This window comes from Mauremys mutica, chromosome 4 (assembly GCF_020497125.1).
Source record: "Mauremys mutica isolate MM-2020 ecotype Southern chromosome 4, ASM2049712v1, whole genome shotgun sequence".
In the NCBI taxonomy this organism is placed as follows: domain Eukaryota; kingdom Metazoa; phylum Chordata; order Testudines; family Geoemydidae; genus Mauremys; species Mauremys mutica.
This window is the reverse complement of record NC_059075.1, coordinates 69271286-69290584: the sequence shown is the minus strand read 5'-3', so window position 1 is coordinate 69290584 and position 19299 is coordinate 69271286. Positions and strand designations below refer to the sequence as shown.

General features: G+C 46.4%; 2 protein-coding genes across 6 annotated transcripts in view; one reads left to right on the top strand and one right to left on the bottom strand.

The window, feature by feature from the left end:
- PLEKHH1 (pleckstrin homology, MyTH4 and FERM domain containing H1) overlaps positions 1–1055 on the bottom strand; it is an 88521-nt gene extending 87466 nt beyond the window's left edge. For 4 of the 5 annotated variants that reach the window (XM_045014328.1, XM_045014329.1, XM_045014325.1 and 1 more), the window contains exon 1: positions 703–813. In XM_045014328.1, the coding sequence (XP_044870263.1) occupies positions 703–720 (18 nt within the window). In that variant the 5' untranslated portion in view covers positions 721–813. Of the gene's footprint in view, positions 1–702 lie in introns of all 5 variants that reach the window. The other variant, XM_045014326.1, reaches the window with a different exon arrangement.
- Positions 1056–1184: 129 nt separating this feature from the next.
- TMEM229B (transmembrane protein 229B) overlaps positions 1185–19299 on the top strand; it is a 102086-nt gene continuing 83971 nt past the window's right edge. Inside the window, exon 1 of the mRNA XM_045014347.1 lies at positions 1185–1589. Within this exon, the coding sequence (XP_044870282.1) occupies positions 1539–1589 (51 nt within the window). The 5' untranslated portion in view covers positions 1185–1538. The remainder of the gene's footprint in view (positions 1590–19299) is intronic.

Sequence of the window (19299 nt, the reverse complement as noted above, 5' to 3'; positions counted from 1 at the left end):
CTCGCTGCGTCTCAGCTGAGCGGCGGAAGGCTCCTCCTGGCTCCCGTCAGAACCCAGCGCTGAACCTCCCCACTAACCTAACGAACCTGAACCTCTCGAGCATCCTGTTCCCCCTTCACGGCATCCCTCGGTTTTCCCCTCAGGGCATGTTTCGGAGTCACCGAGAAACCCAGGCTGCCTGGGGTGTCACTCGCGTCTGTCACTCCCAGCTCGCAAATCCAGGGTGGGATGCTCAGAGCAGGGGAGAGAAGAAGGCGAAAGACGCCGGGCTGCGAGCCAAAAGGCAGGTTGGACTAACTGAGGGCCCCCCCTTTCTAGCCATGCCAGAGGGATTGGGGGGGGGGAGGCGCGATCCCCGATTTGTCACTTATTCTGTAAGGACGTTGTTCCCCATGGCCCCGGGCTATCCGGAGGGCCCCCAGGACTTGGATTTCTCCCCTGAGTTACAGCCTTCTCCTGACCCCTCCCACAGCTTAATATCCCTATCCAGGGGGCCTTGGCTAGGAAGCGCCAGTCCCCGCCGCTCGCACAATCCTACCCCCGGGCCAGCGCGAGCCCCGGCAGCGCCCCCTGACGATCCCGAAGAAGCCCCCGCCTGGCTTCTCCGCACAGAAGAGCGAACCACCGGCGCCGGGCGCTCCGGCTGGAGGCTGCCCTGCGGTCAGGTGCGGGGACAGCAGCCTCCCGCCCGCCCGGCCTCACCTGCGGCAGGCTGCTCATGGGCAGGAGCTGAGCAGCCCACGTAGCCGGCCGGCGCGGGCAGGGGGGCCACAGGGACGGCTCCGAGACATGCAGGGCTCCCAGCGGCTGACCTTGTGTTGTTCTTGGGGGCCGGTGCTGAGGAGCGGAGCGGGGCCGTGCTCCTGGGACGCTCCTGCAGCCGGCGAGGCGCGCGGGTCCCCGGGGACGCTCCGAAGCCACGCGCAGCTCGTTTCCGTCCCATTCAGCAGCGCTGTGCCATGCTCCCGGGCGCTCCGCTCGCCTTAAAGCGGGAGAGCCGGGCTCGAATAGCAGGGGCAGCCCTCCAAAGCAACACAGGAACTGACATCATCGGCCCCGCGCTTTTAACCCCTTCGCTGGCCCTGCGGGGAGGCAGTCGGGCCGGGCCAGGCCAGGCCGATTCTCCAGGGAGAACTGACATATTGAAAAGCCTGGATTGGACCCAGCCTTCAGCCCCACCCACCGGGGTGCTGACTGGAATATGGCATTGAATAGATATAAAGAAAACAGGCCACCTGTTTTATGTGGGTCTCAATAACTGGGGCTCAGCCACTCCTGGTGGCCTCCTTTCCACCTGCTTGGACAAGATCTCTTTACTCCGCTTCCACTCTATGCAGGTTCACCAGCATTGCACCTTCAGCTGCAGCTCCGCCCAAATGCCCTGAGGCTTTTTTGGATACAGCTAGGCAGGCCTGGGAACTCCCCCAACCTAGCAGGCATGGCTGGAGGGCAGACTCTCCTTTGCCTCTTGCATACTGGGATATAAATCCAGCCTTGATTCCTTGACTGCACCGAGAATCCACTCTAAACTCAGCAGCATGAAGTCCCATATCCATAAGAGGAGCAGATCCCAAACCTGTACTGAAATAGTGAGTGTTCTGCAGCCAATCCCTCCACCTAAGGAGGAGTTTCTGTGCTGGATCCTGGGTGGTCACCACAGCTCATTTCTCCCATTCAGTTGTGCACACAGTTGCCTGCAGTGCAGCTTGGGGACTAGCCTCCTCCAAACTTCCATGCCCCATTGTAGGTTACTGAACACACAAGTGAAAGGGTGGTGGCAGTAGCAGGGCTCTGGGGTCTAGCAGAGGGATTGTGCCCTGAGTTCAGGTGGTGTTAAGGTGCAGGGAAAGAGGCGGTTAAGTGGTTGTTGGGTCTTATAGCTGAAGTCTACCTCTGGTTATCAATCCATTAGCGGAACCTATCTTTCACTGCATGCTCAGGCCATTTGCAACAATGCTTATGTAAAATCTGGGGAACACAAGTTCATGATTTCCAAAGTTTTTAGGGGTGTCCACTCTAACATGCCAAATGATTTATTGGGGGAGATAGGCATTAGCAGCCATCTCTTCAGATCTACAGAACACACTTGCTGGATACTAAGGCAGGCTATGTTATTTAAACAGAGCTCGAAAGCTACCTGTCTATCCTCCCTCAGCATCTTGCTGAGGCTTGTGTGTGTGTGCTGCATGCTACTGTCCTGTTGGAGAGAATATATAATCAGCCTTCCTTGTATGCTTCTAGGGCAGAGGTTCTCAGACTTCTGTACTGGTGACCCCTTTCACACAGCAAGCCTCTGAGTGCAACACCCCCCCCCATACATTAAAAACACCTTTTTATATATTTAACACCATTACAAATGCTGGAGGTAAAGCGGAGTTTGGGGTGGAGGCTGGCAGCTCACGACACCCCATGTAATAACCTCATGAGCCCCGGAGCGGTCCTGACCCCCAGTTTGAGAACCCCTGTTCTAGAGGCTGATTGCAGAGCAGCCCCTTTATTTCACTGGGTGGAGTCTGGTGTGTATGCAGAAGAGAGTTGGGCCTAAACTCAGAACCAAACATCCTCAGACTTTATAACTTAGGTTGCCCATCTCTAGTTTGCAGCAAAAAGATTGTGAATTCTGGTTCAGGTGTTGCACTTCTGTAGCAGTTACATTAGCAGGATCTGGATGACTTCCACCAATTAGGTAGTTTATAATAACAGCAGAAGTTCCCACCGGCATAGCCAGCTGCAAAATAATTTTCCCACATTAAATCACACCAGCTGACATACTCCTACTTTTGAGGTGCCTTGCTTTTGAAGCCAGGGAGTGCAACTTTGTCTCTTGTGTCCAAGGGGGTGTGGTTTGGCTTGCTGGGGAGTATGTACAAGCACAAAGTAAATTGTGTAATGTGACTGTAAGGACAATTCCTAAGTTTAGATTGCTGTTGAGATCATCCATCTACCGCAGAGGCAGAGCTCTGAGACAGTATGAAATAAACAGGGTTTAGACAATAGAACTAATTTAGGGAAGAACAGGGATGAAGAAAGGATATAAATCAAATCTTATGACTCTAAGCAACACTGTACATTAAACATACTCAGGTAACATCCTGGTTACAGTTACAGTTATCCAACCCAGGGATGTCCCTCAATCTACCCAAGTTCAATTGTAGTACAGTTCCGCCTTCTGCTGCAATCCAAGCAGAGAAGCAATGGGCAGCAAGTCAGGCACTCAGCACTAGTAAAAAGGCTGATCATGTGATGAAATGAGTAACATATTAAAAACAATATTAGGCCAAGATTTTCAAACTTGGGTGCCTAAAGTTAGGCTCCTAAATCCATACTTAGGCACCTAAATAAGTTTGATTTTAAAAGGGGCTGAAAACCTAGCAGCTTCCGTTGACTTCAGGGGGAGCAGACTCAGACTTACAAAATTTTCTGGATTTCAAGGGGCATTCTGCATGTTGGTTGAATCAGGCAGCCTATCCTGCTGCACCAGAAAGGCAGACAATGATCCACAGATGCATGAGAAAGATGGGAAGGAAGCTGGGCTGAGATAGGCAGAGAGCTGGGCAGAGGTTGGCAAGGAACTGGCAAGAGACAGAAAGTGAGGGCAGGGACAGGCAGGAACCTGAGCAGAGATAGACCTGGTAATGGCAACATTACCACTTTCCACCCAAAGAGATTCCCCCCAGTGATTCCCACTTCTACTGCCAACAGTACCCGGAAGAAAGGGACTCTGGTTGCTAACAGTGTGTTTATGTTAATCATTATTCCTGTTGGTTAAAGTATTGTAATAAATAACCAGTGTCAAGGTACCTAAGATTTGCCCAAAAGGGTTTCCTTTAGGGGAGAAAGGAACTTATTGTGACTGAGGTAATTATTTTTGTCCCCCTGGTCCAGGTTCATAGAGTTTAAGACCAGAAGGAGACCTTTAAGATCATCTAGTCTGACATTTTGCATAACACAGGCCATAGAACCTCACCCAGTAATTTCTGCATCAAGCCCATCACTTCTGGTTGAGCTATAGCAATTTGTTTAGCATGGGATTTGGGAGGAGTTAACAACAGGTAATGGGCCACAACTGAGTGGCTTGGTTCTGCAATTCTCTTTGATAAATTAATCCAAGGACACCTGAGGAGACGTTGACCACAAATTAAGGGATGTCTAAGAGGAGGAATAGGAGCTATTTCCTTATGGCTCCCCTGCTATCCTCTTCTTCATGCTTCTCAACCAGGAAATGTCTTCACCAGACTGCACAGCCACCAGTTTGTGTCAGTCTCTTAGCCTGGATTTTATGAGATATTTTTGTTCTCTCTTTAAAGTCACTGGGACAAATTCTCCTCTCATTTACACCAGTGAAGCCAGTAGGGTTGCATCAGTGTAACTGAAATGAGAATTTGGCCCACTGTTTTTCCCAGGCAGTGAAGCATGACTCCTGAGTCCCAGGACATTCTTCAGCCACTGAACTTTATACAAAGCAACTCCCCAGCAAACTGCCTACACACACCTAGCCCTTGGTGCTTTAACCCCTTGAGTGCTGAAACCCTACCATAACTCACCCCACAGACTCCTTAGCTGCCATTTCTCTAACATAGGAATCCTGTAAGGCTGCAGCCCATTGAGCCTTAAGATGTTGCCTCTGTTAAACAGTATTAATAATAATTAATAGCAATAATAATAAACTGCAATTTGTTAAGCATGGGATTTGGGAGGAGTTAAGAACATGGAATGACCACAACTGAGTGGCTTGGTTCAGCAATTCTCTTTGATATGTCAATCCAGGAACATTATAGCAAGCCCTTTCAATCCATAGACACATCAGTTGGCAGAAAATAAAATTCAGTATTAACAGCAAAGAACTAGATAAAAATAAAGACCCTCTGACAGATCTAAGGGATCCATGTTTAGCATTGTTACAATACCACAACACACCTCACAGCGCTTTGCTAGGAGCACCATTTCAGAGATACATGGGCAGAAGGACAAAATATTTTGGTGCCAACATCTAAGAAGTTCTTGAGCCAAAGACTATTAACCCTGAAGTAGTTTAAAAAAGATCCATATGCTAGAAAACTAGAACAGAGGAAATACTACAACCTATATGCCCCATTGGAAATGGGAGAGAATGTTAAATTCCTAACAGAATTTGAGTAGCAGCCTGTCAAATTAACAGCTATACCATCCTCACCGAGGGCATATATCAGAACCACCCCTACATGGGGAACAGAAAACATCTGCAAAAAACCCAGAAGGACACGGTCTTTTTCTTTTTTGAGGATATCCAGTGCGCTCCTGACAGTGCTTTTATGCTTACAGAAGTAACATAGACCCAAGTCATTATTGACTGTGAAAAGCACAAGAAGCAGTAACAACAGATTCATAGTAGGAGATCCACCTCATTGGATAAGCAGATCACTGCAGGAGGAACTGATGTGAGAATAAGAAGTGGCCACAGTATCACACACCCAGTAGTTAGTATTAGTTTGTGATTATTCATTTTTGTTGCTCTTATATTTTATGTCCATTTGATTTTTTTTAAGGGAAGATTTAATGGTAACAATTTGGAGTCGCTGGCTACTGACCCTCTCATGTGACCGAGGTATTTATTTTTATCACCCTGGCCCAGGTTCATAGAGTTTAAGACCAGAAGGAGACCTTTCAGATCATCTAGTAGTCTGACTTTCTGAACAACACAGGGCACAGAACCTCACCCAGTAATTTCTGCATCAAGCCCATAACTTCTGGTTGAGCTATAGCATATCTTCCAGAAAGATGTCCAATTTTGACTTAACCACTTCATGTGATGGAGAATCTACCACATCCCTAGGTAAGTTATTCCAGTGATTAATTATCCTCACTGTTAAAACAATGTACCTTAGTTCCAACCTGAATTTGTTTAGTTTCAACTTCCAAGCATTAGATTGTATTTTGTTTGCCTTTTTCTGATAGATTAGAAAGAAATCTACTGTCAGAAATCACATAAATACTCATAGGTTGTAATCAAGTCTTACCCTTCTCTTGGATAAACTAAGTAGATGTTTGACTTGGTCATAAGACTGGGACCAGGAAATAAAGTCCAGTTTCTTATCAGCACTCCTGTATGTATCAGACCTTTATTACCTTGTCTCCGCTGCTAAATAAGATGTATTTTTTAACCTTGTGGGTAATTAATACATGTGAGCTATCCCAAGGTAAAAACACAGCGAAGACCAAGCACTTTAGTTTTTACAAGGTAAATTCCCTGAGATCAACCCCTGGTGGGAGTATAGGTCTGTTTACCTCTTGGTTAACCTCATGATAACACTAATATTTTCTAAAGTGCCTAGTCTTTACTGTGTTTTTATCTCAGAATAGGTCACACTCATTAGTTACCCAAAGGAAAAAATGCACCTTTTTTAGCAGCGAAGACAGGGCTGCAGATGGTAAAGAGGAGTAGGCAATGTGGGAGTAGACAGGCAGAGGAGGAGGAGACTGGTACTTGGTAGCATATTTGTTTTGTATGATCATTGTGTGTCTGGTATTGGGTGGTATGCAGCACATTTTTTTCACATACCAGAGTGCTCCCTGCATCTTTCTCTGAGTCCACAGGCTACAGAGGTAAATGCTGTGTGAGTGCTGTCATGCATTATATATCACATGGAAAAACTGTATCAAACTCCATTGCTGTGGGTGTCAAGGTTGCATGTAACCACCCAGGGGGATGAGAAACTCAATCAGAGGATGAGACCAAACTCAGCTGAAGAGGAGTAACAAAAGGTTCTGGTTCTGGGGACTGGGAATAGGATATAGTACTTTTAATTTCTAGATTGTTGGTTCATTTTCATACCATTCTGTAGAAAGCAAAAATTGTTGTGATCTGATGGCTGTTAGGGGGCTGATGTGAAAAGCTATGGTGCTCTCAGGCCAATTCTTCATAGCCAGATGTCCACACCACAAAACCCACAAATACAATTTATACTTCTGACCTTCCCGGTACAGATACCAAAGCCTGAGTGGATCCTGGAGACTGAATTCTCCTCTGAACCTGACAGGTGTTTCTTGGAGGTCAGAGGTTGGGCAAGGTGCAGGAGGCACTGTTGCGGTCCATGTACCTGTTTAGAGGATGCATAGAGGATTTCAATTTCCAGAGCTGTCAAGCCAATACTCTAAACAAGTAAAGAGGAAAGTAGGTCTTGGGGTGCCCTTCTGATCTGTGATTATCTCAGTGCAAACAGCTTGCAGCAGCACAGTGCTCAGAGCAAAATAGGATTTGGAGATGAGCAGAATTCCCTGTTATAGAATCCCTATTTACTGAAGTCTATTTCATTGGAACCAGTAGGTTGGAGTGTTTTGGGTGGATGGGTGGGTGGGTTGGGGGAGAGAAGAGAAAAATTTCTATTAACAGATATGGCTGGCTTTGTTGAAAGGGCTTTTGGCTCCCTTCCTGGTCTGACACAGGAGTCAGACGTGCAGCTGCCAGATGTTTGCATTCCCTGCTCTGGTATCTTTCAGGCCTGTCAAGGAAATGTGTGATGGGAAGGAATTATCTCATTGGGGGGGTGGGGAGGAGAGTGTGTGTGCAGAGAGCCCCTGCTGTGCTCTCCTCTGCCTGAATCACCCAGGAGAGGTCATTCTCGGGTTTCTTGTAAATAACCATGGAGACTGTGCCAGCTAGAACATTGTCCCAGACAACTGTGCCAAAACAAAGTGGTGATAGAGCAGTTCTTCTTGGGGCTCCCCTGGCATGAGACTCCTCTCTCATTAGTTTCCATGGTGACTCACAAAGGGAGCAGGAAGACAAACACTGCTCTCCTAGCAAAGAAGAAAAACAAATAGGTTAGTGACTGGCAGTGCTCTTGCTGTCATGTCCAGCAGAATACCTTAGATTCAGTGCCAGTCCTAGTGCCTTGCTCCCTGACCTGGCATGGAGAGTTCTGCAGTGCCATGCCTTGGTGGGGATATTGTTGAAAGCAGCAGTTGATGCTGGCAGGTGGCATTAGGTGGCACAACTACAATTATGCTAAGTGGTGTTACTAGGTAGCACTGGCAAAAGTAAGCAAGTGGCACAGGCAGGTGGCATTACATGGCAGAGGCAAGTGGTATCCCTGAAAGGTGGCATTAGTTAGCACTGTCAGGGGATACAGTCAGTTGGCATTAGCATGTGGCATTGGCAGGTGGCACTAGAGAGTGTGTATACATGCACATATACTGTATAGATTTAGCATGCACTTTCTAGGCTTTCTAATATTGCCAAAAAGGTTTTCATGTAAAAATATCTGAGGTTTAATCTTTGTAGTATATGAAAAATATGTGTGCAAAGAATGGTCCACTAGAACAGTGATCCCCAACCTTTTTTGTCTGGCCAGACGACGAGCCAACGGAGGACCGTGGCAGCGGACGAGCATCCGCCGAAATTCCACCAACAAGAAGCAACGTCAATAGGCATCGCCACCAAAATGCCGCTGACAGGTAGCATCATCCAGAGGCGTCGCCGCCGAAAATCGGCAGCATTTTGGCGGCGATGCCTCTGGATGACGCAGCATTTTGGCAGATGCTTGTCCACCGGCCAGTACACGGGTGCACTTAGATGCCCCGGCGGGCACCATGGCACCTGCAGACACAGCATTGGGGACCCCTGCACTAGAACATGCAGTTCATCAGGTCCCAGCAGCCTTCACCCACAGACGCTGCCCTGAAGGTCTCACCATGGCCTGCTCTCCATTACAAAAGCAGCAGACATTACTCTGCACTGTACCTTTCAGTCCAGCTTGGCAGCTGCTGTCTGCCTCTTACTCTCCAGCCCCTCCATGGAACAACTTGTGATGCAACCATGATCAGACACAGAGCAGGCCTCAAGAGTGAAATGAGACAGAGGTAGGTGGGTGGTGAATTTCTGATCTGGGTTTGTTTTGTTTTGTAATGTAAGATTTCCAGGAGAATTCCAGGGAAAGGAGAGGAATAGAGGGGGCTAAAAGATAAGATGTTTTTTAAACATGGCCAACATTTTAAAAGTAGCCACTAATCTGTGGTGCCTCCATTTCTGGCTGACCAATTTGAAACATGATGGGCCTTATTTTAGAGCTGCTGAGCACTCCCATAGGCTTGCTAGGTGTCTGGTTTTCAACTGGAACACCAGTTTGAAAAGGAACCCTGGCAGCTCCAGTCAGCATTGCTGACCGGGCCATTAAAAGTCTGGTTGGCAGCACAGTGGGGCTGGCAGGCTCCCTGCCCAACTCCAGGTGGCTTCTGGGAAGTGGCTGGCATGTTCCTCCAGCTCCTAGGCTGAGGGATGGCCACAGGGGCTCTGCACGCTGCCTCCACTCCAAGCACTGGCTCCATAGCTCCCATTGGCCAGGAACTGTGGCCAATGGGAGCTGTGAGGGCGGTGCCTGTGGACAGGGGAAGCGCACAGAGCCCCCTGGATGCCCCTCAGCCTATGAGCTGGAGGGACGTGTCGCTGCTTCCTGGAAGCCACCTGAGGTCAGCACCCCAAAACCCTCCCATACCCCAACCCCTTGCCCCAGCCCTGAGCCCCCTCCTTCACCCAAACTCCCTCTCGGATCCTGCACCCCCTCCCGCACTCCAACCCCTTGTCCCAGCCCAGAGCACCCTCCCGCACTCTGAATCCCTCATTTCTGGCCCCACCCCAGAGCCTGCACTCCCAGCTCAGAGCCTGTACCCCCTCCCACACCCCAACCGCCTGCCCCAGCCTGGTGAAAATGAGCAAGTGAGCAAGGGTGGGGGAGAGCAAGCGATAGAGGGAGTGGGGATGGAGTGAGCGGGGGTAGGGGCCTCAGAGAAAGGTCAGGGCAGGGGCAGGGCAAGGGCGTTCAGTTTTCTGCAATTAGAAAGTTGGCAACCCTACACTCACAGTTTCAGTGAAGTCAAGGGGAGCTGTGGGGACTGAGCACTTCTGGAAATGGGACTCAAAGTGTTTCCAACAGGTCATGCCAAAATAATGAAACCCCAAATAAATGGCCACTTATGAAGATGTTGACCTAAATATTTAATCGTGCAACACTGTGAGCAGGGCAAGCCTTCTCCTCATAGTGGTTAGAGTCTGTGACAATAGCACCACCTCCTAATAAGTGTCTGTGACAGCAGCTCCACCTAATGGTAGAGGGATAGGGGAACTGAGGTCCTCCCATTCTGCTGCCTTGCGAACCAAGGGCCCTCTTGACTTTTAAGGCAAATGTCTGCTACCTACAACCCAGTTAACAATCTCCCCTGGGTCTTTTCCCAGCGCTTGGCCCCTACTTTGGGTGCTTTCTGGTTCGTGACTATCCCTGGCAATCTGGTCCACAGGCCTCAGCAAGCTAGGGAGTCCCAGCGTCCTGGTGCAGCAGCCCTCCCTGGGGTTGCCCTGCTGGCAAAGTTCCTCCCTAGCAGTGAGCGGAGATCTGCCTCTCTGCTCCCACTACTCTGCTGTGCTGAAGACACTCCCTTTTAAATCCCTCCTCCAATTGGATCGTGCCCACAGCCACAGGCTTGAGAGGTTGGGGTTTCCAGGGCCCAGAGTTATTTCTGTACCCCGCCTTATCTCTCCAGTGTGGGGTTTATCCACCCCATTGTAAACCTCCTTTTGGCAAGTGCCCTACAGAAGGCATAGGTATGAATTCTAAACCTGTTCACTCACTCTGCTGGGAACCTGAGGTGAAATTGTTTACTCACTGAAATCAATGGGAGTTTTGTCATTGACATTCCTGGTGATTAGTACCCTACAGGAGACTCACAAGTTTCAGTCCTCTTTTCTCATTCCTCTGGCCAGGGCTGATTTGAGCACCACTGGGAACCTCTGAAAGCCAACCTGTTTGAAGCCCTCTTTCTGTGTCAGTAGTTGTGTCCTGTTCCCCATGCCCTACATATTATTGTTAACTGTATAATAATAATAATAATTAATAAATAAAAATAATTAATTAATATACAACAACTGTTCACACTCTGAGCACCCACATATCTAGAGAGAATAATTCTAGACAGATGACCAACAGAAAAGACCCAGGCAGCTCCAAGCATAAAAACAAACTGGGCTTCTTTACAAGGCTGTTATATCATAATGCCACATGGCACAAGGGCAAAATGACAGATACCAAACAGAAAATGCATAGTTTTAGTCAGGTGGGAGATATGAGTCCAGATCTCTCACACTTCTGGGAATCTAGTGCCAATGCCAAGTGAGAGACAAGCCTTTACTCACAGGTATGACTCCTTCAGTAATTGTAAGGAAATAAATCCCTTGGAATTTTCTAGACTAGAGAGAATGGGGCCAGAAGAAAAAGAGAGAGCTCAACGCAAGGAAAATCTGCCAAGGGTGCCCTCCAGAGTGATCCTTCCAGGCTTCAGGGCTCTGAACCACAGAGTTTTTCAATGGAGTTTTTCATGCATTGCTGTAAAAATCACCTGCTGTGTGTAGCTGCTAGTAGGGCTAGGAGAACATTTTCTGCTGAAACATTTTTGACAGAAAATTAAGTTTGCAACTAAATGAAGATTTTTTAAGAAAGTGTCTGCTTTCCACACAGAAATTCAATTGTTAGTTGGAAAATCAAATTTTTTTATGGTTTTTCAGATGAAAAATTTGGTTTTGATTGCTAAAAAAAGAGTTATTCAGTTTGCAGTGTTTTTTGACAAAAGTCAATTTTTCGATGGAGGGGAAAACATTTCCCAAGTAGCTCTAGTTACAAGCACATTGCTATATCAGTCTGAGTAAATCCCTATCTTTCTTTGTCTCATCAAACACAGATTCTTCTTTTTTATTTTTTTAAATATATTCTGGAGTAGTTGGAGCTGTGTTTAAAGCTCTCTGCTGAGAGTTCAGAAGCAAGACCTCCCCCAAGAAGTTTATTCATTCACCCTCCTGTGCATGATTACTGTGAATTTGTCTCTTAGTGCCATCTAGCTGCTGCAATTATTCATGGTTTCTCCATGGTGCCCCAGTTTTCCGCTATAAGGAGGAATGAGTGTCAGTGCATAACTTGATGCTGGGAAACTTTCTGCCTTATAATCACTGGGGTAAGGAAATAAGGAAAAATCTAGGCAAGATTCTATATCGGGGTGGCCAAACTGCGGCTCATGAGCCATATGCAGCTCTTTTACAGTTAAGGTGCGGCTCACGCAGTCGCCCACACTCCCCCCGCCCCATTCTCTGCCTACCAGACTGGGGGAGAGAGCTTGGGGCTTCTGCCCTCCACAGGGTGGTGGAGTAGGGGCTTCTGCCCTGCAGGGACAGGAGTCTCAGGGCTTTCACCCCATGGGGGAGCACTGGGGCTCAGGGTTTCAGCCAGGTGCGTGCCCCGGCAGGTGCCACCCCTTGGGGATGAAGCCCTGAGCCCCATCAGGCGCCGCCCTGTGGGCCAGGTTGTGAGTGTCTTATAGCTCTCAAACTTTTGAAGATTATTGTATGCGTCTTGGAAAGTCAGTAAGTTTGGCCACCCCTGTTCTATATTTTGCTATTATAAAGATAGATATCTAGATTCTATCATTGGAAGCAATATATCTAGGAATTAAAGCAGAGGATTAGCAATCAGGAGACCTGGGTCCTATCTGATTCTCCCTCTGACTTCCTGCATGACCTTTGGCATTAGATAAGTCACAGCCAAATTTTGGCAAGTAGTCTCCACTTTTAGATGCTTCAGTTTTTGGGTGCCATATTTGACATATCTTATATGTCTGCAGTTAGGCACCAAAAATTGAGGTTCCCAAAATTAATGGCCTCTCTTGTGGCCTTAACCTCTCTGTACGTAAATTTCTCCATTGGTAAAATGGGTATCTATTTATCAAGATGTAATCTGGTGTAATGTCAGTGGAATTGCATGCCTTTACAGCAGGTTGTATGGGGCTAAGGAATGCAGTGTTATAGCCATGTTGCTCCCAGGATATTAGAGAGACAAGGTGGGTGCAGCGGCGGCTCTAGCCATTTCGCCACCCCAAGCATGGCAGCACGCCGCAGGGGGCGCTCTGCCGGTTGCCGGTCCCGCAGCTCCGGTGGACCTCCCGCAGGCGTGCCTGCGGATGCTCCACCGAAGCCGCGGGACCAGCGGACCCTCCGCAGGCATGCCTGCGGGAGGTCCACCGGAGCTGCCTGCCGCCCTCCCGGCGACCGGCAGAGCGCCCCCCGCAGCGTGCCGCCCCAAGCACGCGCTTGGCGTGCTGGGGCCTGGAGCCGCCCCTGGGTGGGTGAGGTAATATCTTTTATTGAACCAACTTTTGTGGGTGAGAGAGACACGCTTTTGTGCTAAGCTCTGTGTAGCTTGTCTCTCTCACCCACAGAAGTTGGTCCAATTAAAGATATTACCTCACCTACCTTGTCTCTCTACCGCTGGAAAGCCCTCTGAGATCCTTGAATGAAAGGCACTGCAGAAGTACAAAGTATGAAAGACTCACTAATTTACACTTTGCTAAATGGGACATCGAACACTGCAAACCAAACAGAGCTCGCTCTTCACATCTCAGGGCTTGTCTACACCAGGCAGCTTTTAGTGACAAGGCTGTGTTAAGCCTTGTCGCTAAAAGTCAGCGTGTGTAAACACTCTTTGTCCTACTTCGTTGGCACTTTTGGTGACAAAATACTTCCAACCCCACAAGCGGCGTTAGCTTTGTTGGCAGGACAGCCTGCCGACAGAGCCGCATTCACACTGTCACTTGAGTCAGCAAAACTTTTGTTTTTCGGGGGCTGCTTTTTTAAGTACCTGTGAAAGACAAAAGTTTTGTCAACAACTTTTCAGTGTAGACATACCCATAGTGTGAAATGTAAGTTCTGCGGAGGAGAGGTGCCCCCGGGGCAGGGAGTCAGTGTTTTGTTTACAAACAGAGACAGGGTGATTAAGATAAGAAAGGGCTGGTGACTATATTAAGGATATGGAAGTTTAGCCTGTAAAAAAGCAAAAACAACGAGGAGTCCTTGTGGCACCTTAGGCTTTGGCTACACTTACACTTACACTTACACTTACACTTCAAAGCGCTTTGAAGCGCTAAGTGTAGTCAAAGCGCCAGCGCTGGGAGAGAGCTCTCCCAGCGCTGTCCGTACTCCACCTCCCTGTGGGGAATAACGGACAGCGCTGGGAGCGCTCCCAGCGCTGGGGCTTTGACCACACTGGCGCTTTGCAGCGCCGTAATTTGCAGCGCTAGAGAGGGTGTGTTTTCACACCCTGCTGCAGCGCTGCAAATTTGTAAGTGTAGCCAAGCCCTAACAAATTTATTTGGGCATAAGCTTTCATGGGCTATAACCCACTTCATCAGGGCTTGGCTACACTTACAAATTTGCAGCGCTGCAGCAGGGTGTGAAAACACACCCTCTCCAGCGCTGCAAATTGTGGCGCTGCAAAGCGCCAGTGTGGTCAAAGCCCTGTCCGTTATTCCCCACAGAGAGGTGGAGTATGGACAGCGCTGGGAGAGCTCTCTCCCAGCGCTGGCGCTTTGACTACACTTAGCGCTTCAAAGCGCTTTGAAGTGTAAGTGTAAGTGTAAGTGTAGCTTTGACTACACTTAGCGGCAGCGCTTTGAAGTGTAAGTGTAGCCAAAGCCTCAGATGCATGGAGTGCAAAATACAGTAAGCAGGTGTAAATACACAGCACATGAAAAGATGGGAGTTGCCTTACCAAGTGGGGGGTAGTGCCAATTCAGTTAGGGTGGATGTGGCCCATTCCCAGCAGTTGACAAGAAGGGGTAAATATCAACAAAGGGAAACAACGAGTAGTCCTTGTGGCACCTTAGAGACTAACACATTTATTTGGGCATAAGCTTTCATGGGCTAGAACCCACTTCATTAGATGCATGGAGTGGAAAATACAGGAGCAGGTATAAATATATGAAAGGATGGGGGTTGCTTTACCAAGTGCAAGGTCAGTCTAATGAGATAAATCAATTAACAGCAGGATACCAAGGGAGGAAAAATAACTTTTGAAGTGGTAAGAGAGTGGCCCATTACAGACAGTTGACAAGAAGGTGTGAGTATCAACAGAGAGAAAATTATTTTTTGTAGTGACCCAGCCACTCCCAGTCTTTATTCAGGCCTAATTCGAATGTTCACTGTGATCTTTATATCTATGAGTGGAGGCACTGATGGGAATAGAAGTTTTACTTGATTAAGGACTGGAAGATTTGACCCTCCAACTTACTTTCTAGAGGAGGAGCTGCCCAGAGCTCTTGTGCCTGTTTATTTTCCTTTCTTGCCTGCAGTGGCCCTGATATACCTCAGAAGTCTCAGTTTTTTTCTCAACTTTAAAATATAGAATTTTCTTGGTGTTTGGTTTTAAATATTCTCCTGTGAGAACTGCAACTCAGTCACTGTAGTGTCATGTTTAAGAGCCTTCTGGAAAGTAACTAGCCTTTAAACAGAAGTAAAAGCAGTATTGCCAACTCTCATGGTTTTGTCATGAGTCTCACAATAATTGTTTTCCTTAAAGCCCCAGCTCCTGGAGTCAAGTGGATATGTGATGATTTCAGCTTTCGTTCTTAAAAAAAATGAAGTTTCTAATCCTCGTGGCTGTGGAGAAAGCTTCAAAATGTGACCCCAGTGCACCCTAAAGGCTCAAAAAGCAAAAGGCAAATAAAAAGAACCCCAAATCTGATATTTTTTTCATAAGCTAATGATTTTAAAACCAATCTCATGATTTTTAGTGAGCCCGATTAATGATTTTTGAACATTTGGGATTGGCAATATACGTGAAAGTAACTTGAAAGTGTCAGTTTCACTCCTGTTTAAGAGTAGTTTCTGGTGTATTATTTGTAGTGAGGTAACACCTCTAGAGCCCCAGGCAGGTGCAGTATAAACTCATGGGGCCTTGCCCTAGTAGGATGTTTCCAAAGTTAAATGATCTATTCCAACCTTGATGAACTGCCAAAAAGTGATAGAAAGTAATCTAGATTTTTTGACAGTTGTTTCAGTTGCTGTATTCAGGAGTTAGTAACAAAGAATATACATTAAAATTTTAAACCTAACCAGTGTCTCTTAAGTGACTTGGCACAAGATGTGAGAACATGTTAGTATTAGAGTTGAGTGGGTGTAATATTTATTAAATCCTCTTTTTTTATATAGGAATTACATACAGTGCTCCTTTCAGCTAATTTCTAAGTTATTTGCAAAAAAACTCCTAAAGTTTTCATGTGCCTAAGTAGCCCTTGGAATCACGGTTAAAGGTGCCCCCCCATAAAAAAAATCTGAAATGACACCCCTGCGCACTGGGCAGCCTCGTGTATAAGAGAGGACATTTCAGAGGGTATTGCAGCAGCTGTGCTGCTCTTGCTCTCCCAGTCATTCCCCTCTGTGGCACAACCTCCAGAATTGCCTGCTGGGGCAATGCCACTCTACATCACCTCTACCAGGGCTGTTGTTTACAGCCATAATTTAGGCCTATGTGTCATCAAGTCACATCTGTTAACTCCATTGTCAGAAAAGGTGTTTCCTTCTATTAGCCCTGCAGAAGCCAGTAGAGCTTTGTGTCTATTCTACCTCCTACAGAAATAATAAGATTACCACCCAAGTGGCAAATGATGAATCTTCCAGGAGTTTTTTTGCTGGGAACATTATCACCAAAATTGATCACATATGGGCTTTGTGGCACTCACAGTTAAAAAACTAATCTATGGACTCCTAAACTGAGCACATTTGATCTGGACTCACTGAAAAGAAATGTGTGAGCCTGTTGTGTCATTAATTATGCAGACACTTTCCTGAATGTAACTGTAAGTTTGGGCCAGCATGAACATTCTTCGTTAAACAGCAAACATCAGAGTTAAATAGTTACTCTTTGCCTTTGCTGTTTGGCGCTCTTGCATACCAAAGCCTTAGCTCTTAGCAACATGAAAACCCATCCTAATTAGCCTTTGTTTAACAATAACTCTCTGTACCATTCTCAGGATGCCAAGATCCTTTTATTCTGGGGCTACAAAAGTGGGAAACAGTTTATTTAAAGCTCTGGTATAGAGTTTTATGATTCTTTATGTGAAGTGAATTGCAGTGTTGCCGTACTTTGGACCTAGCAGACTCAGCTTGAAAACTAAAAGCAGCACTTGAGATATAAAAGACTCTGAACCAAATGCAGCCTGGTGCAAGCAGGCAAAGCTGCCATAGGAAATTTTGGACCAATTTCAGCAGTGTTGTAAAAGCTGATATAGATGACGCAGTAAGTGTGTAGTAGTCATAAAACTGATGTAATATAGTATAAGTGTTAAGGCTGTGTAATTTGCTCTAATTTGACTCCAATTTGAATGCAAAATGACTGTAACATACATACTAATGGGACAGAAAATAAAACAACCCCTCCACACATATGTACAACCACCACCTCTATTTTAATTTACACCTGTACCATTCCCAACACTTCCCAGACCAAATTTAGCCCTTGTGCAAGTTGGTACTACTTCTATTCACTTCAGTAAAAGTTGAGCCTGCGTATGCCAGAGCCCCATGTTATATATGGTCCCCAGGGGATACTGAATCAATGAAAGTTACACTGCTTTGCATCTTGCACTGACTTTCACCTATTTTCTGACCATGATACACCTAATACGTAACTTCCACTAGCAGTTAGGTTTACTACTGACTTTGACCCAATGGTAAGAAAAACACACACACTGTGGATGAGAGGAAACTCAGAGACTTTTTACTGAATCTCCTATCTTGCTGTCATAAAACCACCGGCATAATTGCACCTGCATGTCTACACCCTGATTTTTCAAAAACGTAGACCTTGTCTACACCGCCCCTTTACAGCGCTGCAACTTTCTCGCTCAGGGTGTGAAAAACACCCCCCAAGCGCTGCAAGTTTCAGCACTGTAAAGTGGCAGTGTAGACAGTGCACTGGAGCTGGGAGCTACTCCCCTGGTGGGAGTGGGTTTTTTACAGCGCTGGAAGAGCTCTCTCCCAGTGCTGGTGACGCGACTACACAGCCACATTAAAGCACTGCCACGGCAGCGTTCTAACGTTGCTAGTGAAGACATACGCTAAGGCACATAACTGCACATGCAAAATGCATGCACAATAATGCACCTAATTGGGATAGAAAATTACCATGATTACAAATGCAAATTGGCCACTGAAGATTCCAATGGGTACAGGTCATTTGCATGTGCAGTTGCCAGGTCTTTGATCTGCACTCATTGGTAAACATGCAGAGAGTTTCACAGCCAGAGGTACTTTCCTTCCTGCTCCACCAGGGAAACCACTTGCAGTCTGTTTCATTCACTTTTCTCCGAAACCATGACCTACTTTCCCTCCCACAAATCTCCTTCTCTAGTTTAGTTTGCTCTGTGCTGGTGAATAATGCATAGTGTCCTTCAAATCACGTCTATCAGTATTTGCATCCAGATTCTTCATGGTTCACTCAGCCTCACCTCCCACTAACATCTCTCCTCCATCAAGAAGCTATGCAAGCGGCATGTTCACTAAAGGAAGGTTCATGGCTGCCAAATTAAGCAGGAGAGTCCCTTCATGGAATGAGTGTGATATCTGTTCTTAAAGGAAAACAGTAGTGTCATAGCACAGTTCTTCTGATCATCGACGCTCATTATAAAGAAGTAGGGCTGTCAAGCGATTAAAAAAAATTATTGCATTGAATTGGGCTGTTAATAAGAGAATACCATTTATTTAAATATTTTTGATGTTTTCTACATTTTCAAATATATCGATTGCAATTATAATACAGAATACAAAGTGTACAGTACTCACTTTATATTTATTTTTATTACAAATATTTGCACTGTAAAAAAACAAAAGAAATAGTATTTTTCAATTAACCTCATACAAGTACTGTAGTGCAGTCTCTTTATGATGAAAGTTGAACTTACAAATGTAGAATTATGTACAAAAAATAACTTCATTCAAAAATAAAACAATGGAAAAATTTAGAGCCTACGAGTCCACTCAGTCCTACTTTTTGTTCAGCCAATCGCTCAGACAAACAAGTTTGTTTACATTTGCAGTAGATAATGCTGCCCACATCTTGTTTACAATGTCACCTGAAAGTGAGAACAGGCGTTCGCATGGCACTGTTGTAGCCGGGGTCACAAGATATTTACATGCCAGATGTGCTAAAGATTCTTATGTCCCTTCATGCTTCAACCACCATTCCAGAGGACATGCGTCCATGCTGATGACGGGTTCTGCTCAATAATGATCCAAAGCAGGGCAGACCAACTCATGTTCATTTTCATCATCTGAGTCAGATTCCACCAGCAGAAGGTTGATTTTCTTTTTTGGTGATTCAGGTTCTGTAGTTTCCACATCGGAGTGTTTCTCTTTTAAGACTTCTGAAAGCATGCTCCACACCTAGTCCCTCTCAAATTTTGGAAGGCACTTCAGATTCTTAAACTTTGGGTTGAGTGCTATAGCTATTTTTA